At 39.5% G+C, this 17,730-nt stretch overlaps 1 protein-coding gene across 1 annotated transcript in view; it reads left to right on the forward strand.

Moving 5' to 3' along the window:
- LOC101860030 (L-asparaginase) overlaps positions 1-17,730 on the forward strand; it is a gene marked incomplete in the record, with an annotated part of 61,147 nt that overhangs the window by 27,097 nt on the left and 16,320 nt on the right. The window contains 5 exon segments of the mRNA XM_035971051.1: positions 661-775; positions 2,613-2,738; positions 5,066-5,149; positions 7,082-7,208; positions 12,516-12,628. Of these exon segments, the coding sequence (XP_035826944.1) occupies positions 661-775; positions 2,613-2,738; positions 5,066-5,149; positions 7,082-7,208; positions 12,516-12,628 (565 nt within the window).

The following is a 17,730-nucleotide window of genomic DNA, read 5'->3' on the forward strand; positions in this document are numbered from 1 at the left end:
CCTCAACTTCCTGCTCATCCTCCTTGCTCGCTCGCACACCCAGAACGTAAGTTCAATTCTCCTGTGGGGAGAATTTTTATCGAGTATCTCCTGTCTGCTTGGGCGCTGTATCCCTAACTTTTTCAAAAGTTAAGTGTTTTTACGTCCCGAATGACACAATTTAAATCATATAGGATGTGGGCATCATACCTGCCTGTCAGGGCCGACCCGAGTCGAGAGTGATACACCAGTACCCCAGCAAAAAGACTGAGATCCTCAATACAAATGTCCCCACAAGGGAATCAAACTCAGATCTTCAGCATAAGACGACAAAGCGCCTAACCTAACCACTACACCACAGAAGCCAGTTGCCCCTTTCAGGTAGTGCCGAAGCAGCCCGCCTCCTAAATGGTTGAAGTGATATTGAAGGGGTTGCAAAATGTCTACACGTAAATTTTTGTGGTTGGTTGGCGGGTGTTCTAGTGTAGTTTGCTCCTTCTTTTCTATCAAACATCTATTGTCTTTATCTGTCCTCTTTTGCAACGCCTCTAATCTTCGACACTTAGTTATATGACCTCTAATTGTGTTGCAAATGCCGTAAAATTCTTACTAAAACTGAAAGAGTACATTATATTATGTTTGCTACATTTTCGATAAAATGATTCTCAAACTCCCTCTCAGACCATCAGCGAAGGACCGGAGACATGTGGTCTACAAGGTCGTGGAGTTTGACCCTCTGCTGGACTCTTCCAATATGTCTATCACAGACTGGGTCAAGGTGGCCTCGTGTATAAAGGTGTGTTTGTGTGTGTGTGTGTATGTGTGTGTGTGTGTGTGTGTGTGTATATGTGTGTGTGTGTGTGCGCGCGCGCGCGCGTGCCCCCATCTTGTCCATCACAGACTGGGTGAAAGTGGCCTTGTGCATTAAAAGTGTGCGTGCGTCGTTTATTGTTGTTATTGTTGTTAATATGTCTGTGTTTTTTTTGTATGTGCATGTGTGTATGTGTGTGTATGTATGTGTGTGTGTTCTTGTGTGTGTTTGTGTGTGTGTGTGTATATGTGTGTATATGTTGCCCCCATGTCCATCAGAGACTGGGTCACGGTTGCTTAAGGGTCATGCCTGTACCCTGTGTGTTGATGTGCATATTTGAGGAGGTCACAGATATATATATATATATATAAATATTTATATATTATATAGTGAGAGATAGATTTATTTTTTTACGCTTTGCGCCCCCCCCTCCCCCCCCCCCCCCTCTTATGGCACTTTGTGTGAAAATAGTGATAAAGAATTGTCCAAAGAGTATGACATGGCAAAACATTTGATGGAAGCACTTTTAAACATTTTCGTTTTTCAAGCCAAGGAATTCCCTTTGTCTTAAAATAAATAATTCCCTTGGAGAAATTTAGGTTACAATGGCATAATACACACGTACATAAATACATAGATGTTTGACACTTAAACACAAAACTATACAAACATACAAAGAATATTTTATAAAATAGTTACAAAATACACACTCTCCCCCCGGGGCGGTGCTACTGACTGAAGTGTCTTTAGATCCATTCCCAAATGGGGAACATTAACCTTGTTCTTATGCACAGTATAATTGTAAATGGGCTGCTACATCACTGTCATGCTCATAACTGTGCCTGAACTGCAACAGGGAACTGCTGCTTTTTGTTTCCTTATCCTTACTATCGTCATTATCCCTTTACTTTTGTATGTTTGTCACACTCTTGTGATCCGTTATTTCTGGGGTGCCTTGATGGTCAAAGCAGACTTTATGCTGTTGAAGCTAGAGAGGTGAGCAGAGTAAGCCTGATTCCCCATAAAAACTTCTCTGTTGACATCGACCCCCTGGCGCTCATATGACCTTATGCAGTTGCGAGCACTGTAAAACCTGTACTAAAACAAACAAAAAAGTACATACTAACAAAACAAAACAGGCTATTTTACAAACTCGCCATTCTTGGTTGCCACTGTATAGCGGTCCATAGTGGTAGGGGTGGTGGGGGATGTAGGGGGTGGGAGGTATGAAGTCAGTCAGGAGAAAAATGACTCAACTCTATGTGACCATCCAGCTAAGTGTCCCATTTTGAAAAAAAAAAGTCTATTCGCATAATTTGTGATGGTATGGTAGCGTATATTCTTGAACGTTGACAAAAATGGTTGTGTTTATGTATGTGTGTATGCCGCTGTTGACTAAATTTCATTTGAAGAGCAGTAAAAGCGAATTTGTTTATCTTGTTTTTTATGTTCTTTAAATGACTGTTGCTGTGTTCGTATTGCTTCTTTGTACTCAAACAAAAGTGTGTCTGTAGAGCAATCAGATTTAACCTTAGGGATCAGTAGAAGTGGAATTTGTTTAGTTATTTATCTGTCTTCCTTCATTCATTCGTTCATTCATTAATTCATTTCATTCATTCATTCATTTTTTCATTCATTCATTCATTCATGCATTCGTTCTTTCATCTTTATTTATTTATCATATTCATTTATTCCTTTTTTTAAATTAATTAATCAGTTTTTTTATTTGTACATTATTCAAATAATTTATAATTATTTATATAATTGATTAATTTATTTTTAAACTTCTACAATACCTGAACCAAGTTCTGTTTGCCTGTAGGAGAACTACCATGACTACGATGGCTTTGTGATTCTGCACGGCACGGACACCATGGCATACTCCGCCTCTGCCCTGTCCTTTATGTGTGAGAATTTGGGCAAGACTATCATCCTCACTGGCTCACAGGTCAGTTTATTATAATATGTGTCACGACTTGGTGGAATCAGGCGCTCGGCAAGTTTGGGGGCATATGAGGTTATTGGTATCATCTTAAAGTCTCTTCATTGGCTTTCCTTTTGGTGAAAAAAAATATCCATCAATGTTGAATAGAAGTCGAGTTATTTGCGATTGAAGGAGACCAGGGTCGCCTGGTTTCAGAGGTAAAATTAGCGAGAAAATGGTCACCGAAGTTTGGTACCTTCCATAGCCTGAGAGTCCTTTGAAACTGAAAATGTTCATTTTTTATGCCTTTAATCAATGTTTCTCGGAAAATCCAAACAAATTTTTCTTTTTTAATGGACATAAAAGGTGCTGAACCAAAAGAAGATAAATAGAAAAAAATTGACCTTCGGCCCCAAAAATGCTGATTTCTTTGATTTCATTATTTTGACGAGTGCCTGATTTCACCACAATGCCTCACGTATAGGCTTGTACTCGTAGAGCGTGCACTGTCATGGCCGCTGCTCTTCACTGTCTATAACAGCTTCAATTCGGAGCATATGCACCATGGGCTGCGCCATTACTCCCAAAGCAAGGGCAAGACACCAGTCCCTCTATAGTTGAGTGTTTGTGGCACCTTCCCAAGTTGCCCTTCATTTGGCTTAAATTGAGAACCAGAACCAGAAATATATATCAGAGTGCATTGTTTAAGATGTTATACTTCAAGTCTATGGCATTTTATTTATGTTCTTCATATTGGTTTTATTTTTTTCCGAGGGGGGTGTTATATCGATGCTGGTTGTTGTTTTTTTATTTGGGTTATTCGGATTGCAAGCGCCAGGATGAAAAGAAATACTGCAAAAAGAAACAAGGCTAAAGGGTTTCTTGGCAACGCCCTTTACAGAGGAAAAGAGAAAGAAATAATTCCTATGTCTTGTTTTCTGCTTCTTGGTTCAGAGATGAGCCTGATAAATTCATGTTTTTCATCAAGTGTTAACATCCTCAGCAATATTTGAAATCTCTGTGCCTTTATATCTTCCCTGTTTTGTGAAGTCATATTTCTTCAGCTTTTGTCCTCTCGGTTTTTTAATGTAGTGGGAGATTTTTTGCCACAGTGATCTTTAAAATGTCCCTGGACTGATGTTTTGATGACCACGGTAACTCTGTTTACTCAATTGCAAACTTGTTGTGTTAGACATTAGGACCCCATAGGTAACAAATGTTCCACTCTCACATCAACTCTATTTAGATCATTTAGGAGGTAGGCCACTTTTACCTACCTGTCATGGCTAGTGTTGACTGAAAGGGTTACCGATTCTCTGTAGAAGGACATGGATACTAGATAAAAATACGTTTCTCATGTAGGAATAGAACTCACGTCTTCAGCGTGCAAGACGAAGAGCCTTGCTATCTACTATTACTGTTTCTCCGCTCAAATGTTGGGCCACATGGTATTAAACTTCAGCCCATAGAGAAATGCAATTAGAAACTGCCTGTTCTTGGAGAACATGTGTCTCAGCGTGGTGGATTCGGGCACCTGTCAAAATAATGAAGTAGAAGAAATATACTTTGTTCTACCCGTTCGACAGTTTTTCATTGATTTTGTATTCTGAGCGCATCAACACATTTTATGTCTTTTAAAACACACATTTCTGTGTTAATTTTGCTGAAAAATGTTGATCAAAGGCACGAAAAATGTAAATGTGCAGTTTCCAAGGACACTCAAGCTTGGAGATCCCAAAACTTTGGCAGACATTTTCTCCCTAATTTTGCCGTTGACACCAGGCAACCCTACCTCTTTCAAATGCAAATATTTTGACCTCTGTTCAAGATAGATGGGTATTTGTCTTCGCAAAAATAAGACAAATAAACAGGCTTTAAGGTAATACCACTAACTTTTTATGCCCCAATACTAACATACAATATGTCACCCAGCTAGGCCATCAAACTTGCTAGAGACTGGAAACTCTTTCTCCCCTCGACGCCTTAGAGGTACAAGAGGGCGGATAAAGTAAAGTAAGCCTCAAAACTGACGAGCGCCTGCATGTAAATAGTGTCGTGAACAAACCAGCAAAGTCAATGTAAGCTTCTTTTTCTTCAGAAAGAGCAAAATTCTGCATTGTGAATGGAGTAAAAATAAATGCTTACTTTTCAAATTTTGTATACATGGTAGAGGGCGAGGAAGTGTTGACTTGAGCTTGGTATTTTTTCATTGTTTGGAGGATCTCATAGAAGAAACAAATTTGGGCAAAAATTAAATTAGGAAACCTTGGACTTTGTTACTTGGTTTCGCCTAACATTGTCAAAATGTGTATTTTCTATACATCATTTCTTGTTTTGTTTTTCTCTCACAGATTCCGATCTATGAGACTAGGAGTGATGGGCGGGACAATTTCCTGGCTTCTTTGATTATTGCTGGCAACTACATTATTCCAGAGGTGAGGGTTGTGTTGATATTAAAGACTCAGGAATATTTTAACTGATATTATATATGTAAAATCAGAAACACTCTTAACGCCTTACTTTATTAAAACACTTGGAATAATCTTTGTATCGTAGATAAAAATCTTTCACCATTTCAACCCTCCTTATTGTGATGGTAGATATGGCATGCGGTGTTCCTCTGTCACCGACTGACCCAAATTGTGTTTCTAAAACCTTGGGTCTTATCTTGCTTCTTATTATTGTCATCAGTACACAGTCTGTGGTTCTAAGCTTTTTGGATAACGTTATGAATGTGGATATATAATGTCTCTGGGATGTTTCCAGTTAATTGAAGGTATTGATCAAGTTGATTAGTTTATCCACTTCTCATTCACTAGGCACTCCATTTGTCTCCAGTGGCATTAGATCAGTTCCAACTGCTTTCCCGTAAACCATTTCTTTAATGGATTTTTTAACTTCTACTTCTTTTAGAATTCATGGGTTTGAAATTCCAATTATTTTCCAATCAACTGATAATTAAATAGTGGCGAAAGCATTATTTTATCTAGGTCTTTTTGTTTACATGTCTTTATGAAATTTACCTGTTGTTTGGTAATGATGTAGACAGATTAATTATTACTGAGCTTCAAGCCATCAAACATCAAAATAGGAGGCAAATTATACAGAATATGGGGTTGCAAGGGAGAAAACCAGAGATGTCCTCGCTCACATATTTGTGTGTGTGTGTGTATGTGTGTGTGTGTCTATCAGCAGCATTTGCTGTTCAATATTCACTATTCACAGCACTGTTCATCCTGTGATTCCTTGGTCAGTGTGCGTCTGCCTCTTCACATACCACGGCCACAGCTTCCACAGCTTGGGTGGTGATGGAAATTGTTATCTAGAATGAGGGGACAATGATGTGAGAGGCGGGTAGAGGGGAAATAAGAAAAAGAGGCAAGCACTTTGTCAGCATGGCTCGTGATATTCATTATCTCTCAGTTCTTTGGTGCCTGCCGTCCCCCTACCACACCTACCCACCCAGTGGGCAAGCCTAACAGATTCCACGTGTGTGGTTGCTGGCTGGGTTGTTGTTTTTTTTCAAAACATGTCTGTAGGTCCCCTGGCCCTAACCCCGCTCGACATGCCACCATTCGATGACATGACATCAGCATACGTGTTATAGCCTTTTGCTTCGAATTTCCAATAGGGCAAAGGTGGGTCAGTACGCCAACCTGTGCAAAACCATCTGCTGCGCTTTGCAGTGATGGTCCCTTTAGTTATTCATGGTGTGACAAGTGCCTCCTTGAGGCAGGTTTTCTATAATTTCTATTGGCTCCACTTATGACTCTGTTCCTAAATCATCAAATACAACGCATTGTTGAATTTACCTCAATGAATTTAGATGATATTATATCATGCTCTAATTTTACCACAAGCTGAGAAAAATGAGACAAAAATCCATTGTAGAAAAAGTCACACAGCATTCGAATGGCTCTGCCTTGTTTTGAATTGCTGTGAAAAGATTTTAAAAAATCATGAATGTTGAATAGTATAATGGAATGGTCACAGCTCTACCACCTACCCTTGTTGTCCTTATAATTTTGAGAACTCATGAAAGCTGCTCCAACCTGAGATACCCATGAAAATGTTCAGAGGACCTTAAAACCTATGTTCAATTTTATTTGATTGGAGGGTGCCATTGGTTTGTCCTATGTCTTTTCTTCCTGTCTGTTGTTTCTTTTTCTAGCTGGCTTTCTTTTTCCTTGCACTAGATGATGGTTGTGCTTTTCTGTACTTATGGGTGTTTGGAGGATGTTACTAGTAGGCACTGCTTTTAATTCTTCTGTTATGTCTGTCTGCCTGTTTTACTCTTTCCCAGCACTAGAAGAGTGATATTGTGTCGATACGCTTCTCTTTACTCAGACAAACAAATTTTTTGTAAGGTTTTGATCTGCTTCAACGAGAAAGTGTTCCGAGGCAACCGCTGCATCAAGTCAGATTCGGGCAGCTTCTCCGCCTTCAGCTCTCCCAACATGCCACCTCTTGTCACTCTGGAGATAGAGATCAAAGGTAATGAGAATCCATTATGTAAAATGTAAATTGAAGCTTTTTAGGCTTCAAAAGCAATGTGAGCAGTTTGTTCTGAATCCATTAAGTAAAATAGAAAATATAACTCTTTAGAGATTAAAGGTAATGAGATCATTGTGATCTGAATCCATTTTTAAAAAAAAACATTTTCGTATAGAGTCAATGTATGTTAACTCAATTTTTTTTTATAAAAGCAAATTTTTAAAAGTCTTTGATCAGTACAACACCAAGGTGTTCCTATAGACGTTTATGACAGACCACCTCTCTTTTTCTCAACTGGGAGCACAGATGGCTCGCAGATTGTTGGAGGGCGCCACTGGGGGATCCTACTTCTTTACCTTCCCTCTGTCTTACTTTTTCCCAGCATAAAACTGACCATTATTGTGTCTATATGCATCTCTTTACTTAAACTAACAAACAGATGGCTCAGGTGGTGCCATGCTGACTTATGAAGCTGACGAGTCTCATTAGTATTCCCAATGGATTATCTTACATTCAATTTTCCCAGGAGTTTTTATAACTCTCCTTTCATCGGACTCAGAGATACTGAACTGAAGTTCCCGCCTTTTCGATGATCTTACAGTTTTGAAAGGGGCATTAACTCTTCAAGGACACACATTTTCGTTATTTGACAATGCTTGAACATGCACTGTTTTGGGGATAACTGTAATTTTTATCGTTTTTTCAATAGCTTTCCTGCCACAAAACCTAAAAAGACAGACAACAACAAGCATGCAATGATGTTTGTCAATTTGTGTTTCTTGTTTGTTTATGATGGTTTGAAATGTGCCTCAACATTGCCTTTGGTCTTCTGTTGAACAGACGTGTTTGACCGCTACGTCTTTGGAGAGTTAATCCTTTATTTTCCACTTTATTGTACCACAGAAAACTTCATGTATTATAATTGTAAATGTTTTTCACACACATCAACACAGTTTAGATAATTTAGGAGGCCAGCTTTAACAACACTGTATGTTGAGGGCCACCCATGCTGAGTGAGATATATTTTCCCAGCTGACAAAAGGAAGTACTTCATTAAAAAAAAACTCTCAACTTCGGAATTGAACCCATGTCTTCTGCGGGTGACAACAAAAAACCTGACTGTAACACCACATATGCTGAGGTCTGGAGCATCTGAATCCCTTTAAAATGTTCAAAAGTCATACTATGAAGATCAAAGTATTCTGAATACAGTAACTACTTGTTCTGTACAAAGTCAGCATGTCTGAACCAAATAAAAAAATATTTAAAGGTTGTTCTATACAAGATAATTGTGTTCTGAATCGATTAAAAACAAAGCAAAAAACCCCCTCATTTCCTGAATGTTGAGTGCTGAATTCTGTGTACCACAAAGTGTCACATTATACATGCTGTCTGGGTTTTTTTAACTCTTTGTTAATCTAGGTTTAGCAGTAAAATATGTTTTTGGTAAGTTTCGTTTTGTTTTTGTATAATGAAACACCCTTTATGGTGCGTAAGGTCACTTTGAAGGTTGAATAGTGAAAGGAAGAACAGAAAAGGGAGAGAGGAAACAAGATGGATACAACACTTTCAAACTAGGGTCTATGGTACAACTGTTAAGCATGCAGATAATGTGAGTCAAATTCCTGTGCGGAGAAGTTTTTTTAAAATCAAGTATTAGCTCCATCTGTCTGCTGGGATGTTTTGTCTCATAGCCCAGGCTGGCCCTGACAGATAGGGTTGAAGTAGCCTGCACATCCTAAATGGTCTAAATTTTGTGAATGGGGCATAAAATATCTACATTTACTATTACAATACTTCAGAGGGAATATACTAGGTTAGAAGAACAAAGAAACAACTGAGTCAAGCTTTTACGTAAGTTTTGTGACCACTAAATTTAACGCTACTCTGTGTCCCTGGGGATCCAAAACTGTTCCCGCTGCAAGCTCGAACTCACCCTGTGTCACGAAAGGGTGAATCTCAAATTTAAAGATAGATGTTTGTAGTAGGCCTGTCCTCCTTCTCAAACTGAGCATCAATAGCTCAGGTGGTTGTTGGCTTTAATTCGTATCCCAAACAGGCATTCTTTTACAGGGTTGTGTGGGCTCGTATCTATGCTTATTACTCAGGAGGTCCCAACTCTGAAATGACTTAACAGTTTTGAAAGGGGCATGAAATTCATACTATATACTCCACCTTACATAGTAAACCAGGTGGTTGTTAGCTCCAATTCATATCCTAAACAGGCTTTCTTTTTACAGAGATTGAGTGGGCTCCTATCTATGCTTATTACTCAGGTGGTCCCAACTCTGAATAGAATTCTTCCTTTTACATAGTTTTATTTTGGTCTTTAATGATGATGTGTTATTGATGACATGCATAGGCCTACTTTTTTATATAAGACCAGTGTCCCAGTTCTTTGTCCTGTGAATATCAAGTTTTATGTTGTTCACCTGTTTAATAAATAAGCTTCAAAGTGAAACAATGAAACAGGTTGGGGGTTGGATGAGGGATTGGGGTCTGGGGATGGTGGGTGGAGTAGGCTTTGATGCAGGTTCACAGATGATTTCAAGCAATTCCATTATTGATAGGTTTAAAATGAGGGACTTCTTTTGCGTATGTTTGAGCATGACACTTAAATTGTTTGCTCTGAAAGGACTCTGTACTCTGGTGAGCATTGGAACTCTGTTGGCTGTTAACAACTATTTTATATTATACTACTGTATTGTATGATGCACTTTATATTATACAGTTATATTATATGACAGAAATCTCCCTTTGGAAAACCATGCAGAGGTCAATAAAGCTGTCTTCACGAAAGTTAAGGAAATCCATAAATTTTTTACAAACAAGACATTTTCCTTGGCTTTGCTACATAGATTTATGCTTCCTCTTTTAACCTCTTTTCAACACAGTTTTAGATGATTTTTAGTAGTGGGAGCTTCAACCCTTCATTTCTGGGTCAACTGAGTCGGATGTGGTGTCCCTGCTGACTGATACGATAAAAATATTAATAGACTTTCCAAATGCGAATTGAACTTGTGTCTTCTTTATGCCATGGCGAAGAGCTTATCAGCCATGACACTGATGCAGAAGCTCCTAAGAGCATTGAGTGAAGGGATGATAAATGAGGCAGGTAGTTGGAGGGTGTCTCTTGGTAGTCCTATGGTTTGACTACACGATATCCCTCTGTCATTTATGTTTTTTCTATCTTTAATAATAATAATAATATTAATAATAATAATAATAGTAACAACGATATTAATAGATTGCGTTTATATTGCACATTTTCATCCCAACTAGATGCTCAATGTACATTACAATAACAAATAGGTGAGGCAAAAATAGTCACAGTTAGGAATTATTCCTTTTTAATCTACTGAAGAAAAAAATTGTATTTCAACATACTGGTACATTGATAAAAAATTCAAGAATTACAATAAACAGGTATATGGGCTGAAAAACATCTTAACAATAGCGGACAAAGTGATGATGTTAGAACTGTTTCTAAATTACTAAATTTTAAAGGTAGCTTTGATTTAAGGTCTGCAACAACACATTCTGACAATTCTTTAAATAATATAAAAAGAGGGCTGTCATATTGATGTGAGTTTGAAGGCTGGCCCTTCTTTTGTTCAGGTTATGCCAATTTTGACATGTGGCTTATCTTTAAAAAAAGGAAGAAAACTTTTTGTATAGGTCTACCGAGAAAGAGGGTGGGATTTGACTCTCCATCTAGAAGGTGGTCAACTGAAGCAAGTAATTCCTTACAAGTTTTGACAGAACCAAACTTATTTATAAAATATTTTCTTTTTATTCAGCTTAATTTAGTTAGTAACGCTATTTTTTTGCACAACGAAAATATCTTCTTTTGAAGTCCTGACTTTCTCCAGCACCTTTTGGTTTAACAAGCCTGTGTCTGTCCAGCCTCCTTGACAGAGAGGGTGAACTAAGGTGCTAGTGGTGGCTGTCTTATACATGTAGTCTGTGTCTTTGCTTGTCAAGCATTGTTCCCAGGTTGTCAATAGCTGCACATCTGACCGAAGGCATATATGCCGATAAGCAGGTCTTTTTTAAAATCCTCAATGTTGATGCGCTTCAGTGCTGGAATGCACAATGTTTTTAATTACTTTCGTTGTTTCCAAAGGTTCATCTCAGTTAAGATCAGAAAATGGACTGAAATAGTCTTGTTGATGATTTTGACAGAATGGGTGTCTCAGTCACCAGATGGTACCACAACTCAGTCAAGAGTATGTTTTGCCTCGTGTGTAGACACATTAAGCATTTGAATTGAATCTTCATATATATATATATATATATATATATATATATATATATATATATATATTATATAGATATATATATATATATATATATATATCTAGATATATAGATAAAGATATAGATAGATATATATATATACATATATATATATATATAAATAGTAGATCTTTTATACTTCTAGTTTCCACGGAAGAATCAAAATGGAAATGTTGAAATGACAGTCTTCGTGTTGATGTACCTCCTGTAACCCCTTCGTGACCTTTATTATGACGTACATCGCTCGTCATATTTTGTTACAGGGCAAAAAAGCAAAGATACTGCTGTGACGTACGGCGTTTGTCATTCCTTGCTAAGCATGAGGACCATGATGACGTATGCCGTTTGTCATCGTAAAATTAATCTTTTTAGATTCAGCTAGTAATATTTGAAAACCGGGTCCAATTATTGGAAACTGACCACCAAATTTAGTGCTACTCTGTGTCCCTGGGGATCCAAAACTGTTCCCGCTGCAAGCTCGAACTCACCCTGTGTCACGAAAGGGTGAATCTCAAATTTAAAGATAGGTTTTTGTAGTAGGCCACTCCTCCTTCTCAAACTGAGCACCAATAGCTCAGGTGGTTGTTGGCTTTAATTTGTATCCCAAACAGGCATTCTTTTACAGGGGTTGTGTGGGCTCGTATCTATGCTTATTACTCTAGAGGTCTCTACTCTGAAATGACTTAACAGTTTTGAAAGGGGCATGAAATTCATACTATATACTCCACCTTGCATAGTAAACCACCTGGCTTTACTTGTGTCTGCGATTGAACAGTTAAAGCTTTCATAGAAGATGTGACCTCGATCGATTCCTGGGTGGAAAACTTTTTTAGGGAGTATCTCCATCTGTCTGTTGGCATGCTGTATCTGATTGACCCTGGTCTGGCTGTGACAGGTAGGTTTGAAGCAGATTGCTTCCTAAATGATCTACCAAATTATGTGTCGATGGGGGAATGCAACACATGCAGTTACATTTTCTGACCACCTGTCTCTTCTGGTACTTTCCAGTGGACTGGACGGCTGTGTTCCGGCCAACGGAAAAGGAACGTTTTGTCATCCACACCAACATGTGCCCCAATGTGGGACTCCTGAGGCTGTTTCCTGGCATCACCTCACAGACGGTAAGCGATATGTATTCCAAATTAAAAAGTGTCATACCAGCATCTGTGGTTTAGTTTGTTAGGCACTCTGACGTCACATCCAGAGTTAAATTCCTGTTTAGGGAGAAGTAAAATTGCATAAATTATTCTGTCTGTTTGTTGAAACGTTATATATCCCTTTCAACCTGGGTTGGCATTGACAGGTAAGGTCAAAGCAACCTGCTTCCTGAATGATCTAAATTGTGTCAAAGGGAGCATAAAACACCTACAAATATTTAATACAAAAATTTCAAGGTGAAATGAGATGTATCCAATAGTCACATTTCGAAACAGTTTTTCTTGTTTATTTGATGTTGGATGCAATTTAAATTTTTTTTTTTACTGTTTAAAAGGATTCATAAATGTTGAAAGTTGAAAATTTGGGGTAGGTTGTATTTTGCCCTGAAACTGCTCATGTGGAAATGTTCTATGCCCCTCTGTCGAGGGGATGGTGGATGGTTGGAGCGCACTTTGTGTAGGCCCTATTTCTTGTCATTCTCTCTTTTGTTTCTGCCTGTCTGTCTTACTTGTTCCTGACATTAGAACATTAGATGGCTGCTGTAGGCTTGCCAACTGTCCTGAACTTCCCAGGATTGTCTTGCTTTTGGCAGTCGAGGATTTGACAGAATATCCAAGTCCACTACACCAAACTCACTCCTACTTGATGTTATTTTGTTGGTTGTTATGTAATTTGATGTTATGACGTTCGGTGTCCCTGATTGGATTTGGACAAAGTTTGGAAGCCTGCTGCTGGTTTGCCCATGTGCTTCTTTTTCTAAATTCAAACATACCATTGAGACAACGTAGAGTAGTGGATGGTTGGCAGGTGCTCTGGTGTGATTTGCTCCTTCTTTCCCATCAAACATCTATCCTTTCTATCTTTCCTCCTTTTTTGTGTTTGTTACTCTCTTGTAACTCCTTTAATCTTCTGCACGTGTATGACCTAATTGGGCTACAAGTACTGTAAAACTTTTACTAAAACGAACGCAGATTAGTTTGGAGGTGAGCTGCTACAAGTCTTCCCATCAGGGCTGCCAACCTGGGCTGTTTGAAATACATCACAGAGGGAAAAATAAAAATGTTCAAGAAAATGTTGGCCTCGTGTGAGAAGCGAACTCCTGACTGGCTAAGAGCCTTGCAATAATTGCCCAACAGACACTGGCCAAACCAGTAACAAGGATGTAGTTTTTCGGTTTTTTCTCTGATATTTACTGGGGGGGGGGGGGGGGTTTACTGAAACCCATTTTCAAATCAGTTATTATTCTCAGCATTAATTTTCTTTTCTGTTAAACCTCATGTTATTTGTGTCTATTGACCGTATTTTTATTTGCAAAAGTAACTTCATACATTTTCTGTTATTTTCTCAAAATCCCAGTGACATATGTGCAGAAAGTAGAGAGGCCAATTTTCCTCACAGATATCCATAAATATATTTCTTAACGCCAAAGCGCATCGGTGGGTGAAAATAATATGCAATCTTTTTTGCAAGAAGGTAGTGCAGAGTATCCTCGCTGCTGGGGTGCCACTCGTGTGCCACTATAGCTTCCTGTGCTATGAATGGGTGTTTGTTTATTCTGTACACATAATGTGTCTGCTGTCCAGCTCTCTGTCATGTCAGTCTGTCCACCTGCTCCTTCTTTCGTATTATCAAACATCTATCGTCCTTATCTCTCTCTTTTCTTTCATTTTTGTAAGTTGCTATCTCCAGTAACATCTCTAATCTTCCACACTAAAACGACCTTTATGTACTTGCGTTGTAAGTGCTGTAAAACTGTCAGTCGGCCAAGGGTCTGGTCTTACAAAAATATAATTTTTTTTTTGAAAAACTACAAAACAAAACAAAACAAAAAAGTAAACTCAACAGCAACAAAAATAATACAGCCCCCCCCCAAATCTCCAGGCTGTCCCCTTTCCATCTTCTACTTGCATAGAGAGACCAAAGTTTGAAATTGTGTCACCGACCCTACCAACTGATTAAGGTTTACAAGCCTAAAAGTCACACGGGGCCGCTTCTAACTGATGACCTGTTAAACCTGTTGTACGTACCCTGTCCCTATATGCGTGGCATCGTGATGAAATCAGACGCTCGTCAAAACAATGAAATCGAAAGAACCGACAGTTTTCCACCCGTTGAGCAATTTTTATCGAAATTTTGGTTTGGGGTTCAACACCTTTTGTGTACCTTCCTGCACCTGGATTTTGTTTTGTTTTAGTATGGGGTTTTACGGCGTTCGCAACTGCATAAGGTCATGTGAACGCGCATTTTACTGAAAAACGATGATCAAAGGCACAAACGAAAAAAAAGAGGTAAATTTGCAATTTCCAAGGACTTTATAGCTTTGGAAGTAATCAAATTTTGACGGCCATTTTCTTGCGACCCCACCTCCTTCACTTGTAAATTTTACGCATCGACGTCAATTCAAAATAGACGGGTGTTTTTTTCCGTCAAGATCAAGGCAAATGAACAGGCTGTAACATTATACCAATAACTCTCTATGCCCCCAAATTGATGAACGACTGATTCTACCGCGCCGTGACACGTATTATAATCTGAATTGTGTCAATTGGAGCACACAGAATTTACATTCATCTGTGACTAAAAAAAACCCTGTCGTTAATCTCCACTCCAGTTGCATTCACCGGAGTACTGGCATTCTTCTCGTTCGGGTGACCCATCCATTAAGTTAGCGCCTCTCCAGGGCTCTACATAATGTGTTTTTATTATACATCATAATACATCAGCGGTTTTTTTTTCTAGTTGTAAACTTTCTGTCAAACGTACATTTCCTGCCACACCTTAAATTGTGTGTGTGTGTGTGTGTATGTGTGTGTGTGTGTGTGTCTGTGTGTATGTGTGTGTGTGTCTGTGTGTGTGTATGAGTGTGTGTGTGTGTGTGTGTGTGTGTGTGTGTGTGTGTGTATGTCTGTGCGTGCTTGCTTATCAACGTGTAATACCATTTAATGGACGTGTTCTTCTGTCTTATCTACCATCACTGCTTTCTTTTTTCTTCTGTTTACTCTTGAATGTTCTTGGTTTTTAGTTCCACTCATGGTGTAGAATAAAAAATACCACCAAAAAAACCCCAAACAAACCAACTTGTTAAAAACAGAACAAAAGTAGACTTTTGCTTGCAGTACTTGTGCTCACCGACCAAGATAAGCGCGACAAAAAAGTTTAAAAGACGGAGTATGGGAGAAAACACAGTTGCTGCAGAAGGCTTTGGAACAGCGAACTTTTAGTCAAGTTTGAAGATGTGAAAAATTGGGAGGATTATTTCTTATAAAAAAAAAAAAAAGCAACCGGAAAACGCAATTGCTTGACGAGATAAAACACTGCAGAATGAACGTTGTTCTAAAAAAAAAGGGAGAAAAGTTGAAAATTATGTCAAAAGTTTAATATAAACTCGCACAAAAAAGTCAAGGAACAAAAATTCAAAGAAAGATTACTGAAGAACAGTTTAACCGAATTTATTCATTTTTTCACAAAAGATGCTTTCGACTCTCTAGATCAAGTGTGAACAATTTCAGATTTCAACAACAACGAGACGTTTATATAAAATGAGTTTAAGTCACACTGGTCGGATTTCAAAAGTCTGAACAGCCAAAGTTCTTCATGAACATTGTCAATGGTGGATGTAGCCACCCCGTTTGATCAAACACTCGGCACAGCGTCGAAGCATGGATAGCACATGCCTTCGGAGAACTTGTTGCGGTAGGTTCTGCACTCCTGGACGAGGCAGCCCAAGAGTTGTTGAAGGTTTTGTGCAGGAGGGTGGTTGTCCCTTATCCACCGGTCAATGTGACCCCAAATGTTCTCTGTTGGGTTCAAATCGGGATTACAAGCTGGTCAGTCCATGCAGGTGACAGCTCGCTGCAGCATGAAGTCCCCCACGATGCGTGCACGATATGGCGTGGCGTTGTCGTCCTGCAGTACAGCCTGGGGTCCAATCTGCTTCAGGAGAGGAACAGCAAGGGGACGCAGGATTTCCTCCCTGTACCTTGCCGAGGTCAAATTACCCTGTATATGGTACACGGGGTCCTGTTGTGAGCTGAGAAGCCTCCCTACACCAGAACGGACCCTGCAAAGTAGAGCGCCACCTGCTGGATGAACTCAGGGTGGAACAGCTCTCCTGGACGCCTCCAGAAGTGGGCTCGCCTGTCTGGGTGCAACAGGTTGAATCTGGATTCGTCCGAGAAGACTACCTGGTCCCACTGACAATGTGTCCACTGTTATTGGCGAGCAGGCCACGCCAGGCGAGCTGCTTTGTTGGGCGGCGTGTGCCTTGGGCGCCTGACAGGGACACAAGAAGCTAACCTGGCTCTACGGATACGGTTCCTTACCGTCTCCTCGCTCTCGTGGACATTGTCTGTCACCCGTAGTTGGTCCCTGATCCAGTTTGCAGAGGTGGTTCGTGACGTCACGGCCTGTTTGACGATGAACCAGTCGACGCTGTTGTTGGTCAAACGGGGCGGTCCTGGTCGAGGCCTGTCCAGGACCCTTCTGGTCGCTCGCCATCGTTCTTGCAGTCTCTATATGACTGATGGAGACACCCCAAATCGATGTGCAACAACTGGGAACGTGGAGCCATCTTGGAGCCAGGTAAGGGCTCGTCTTCTTTCGACGTCAGGCAGCGAATGTTGTTGGACCATCGTGTTGTAATGAAACATGACAGGAAAAACGCCGGCTTATAAAGGGTTGTAAGTGAGCAATATTCACAGCTAAGACATCTGTTTAGCACATGCCAAGCTTAGTTTTAGCTAACAGTCCCTATGCCAATGTTGTTGAGTCAGAGAAATTTAGCCCATTTTTCATGCCCTGCGCCGTCGCTATGAAGCTGGTGCTGGCAAATTTGCCGTACAGGCAAACTGTGTCTAGTCGTCAGTGCGTGTGCCAAGTTTGGTTGACTGATCATAACGGGTTTGTGAGATATTGAAGTTTGAATTTGACAGGTGAAAACACAAGGTGTTCCTTGACTTTTTTGGGCGAGTTTATTTATGATTTATATATACATGTACATTCATTACATATTATGTATGTGTGTTTTTTATATAGAGAAAGAGAGAGAGAGAGAGAGAGAGAGAGA

The sequence above is a fragment of the Aplysia californica genome, unplaced genomic scaffold (assembly GCF_000002075.1).
Source record: "Aplysia californica isolate F4 #8 unplaced genomic scaffold, AplCal3.0 scaffold00367, whole genome shotgun sequence".
In the NCBI taxonomy this organism is placed as follows: Eukaryota; Metazoa; Mollusca; class Gastropoda; order Aplysiida; family Aplysiidae; genus Aplysia; species Aplysia californica.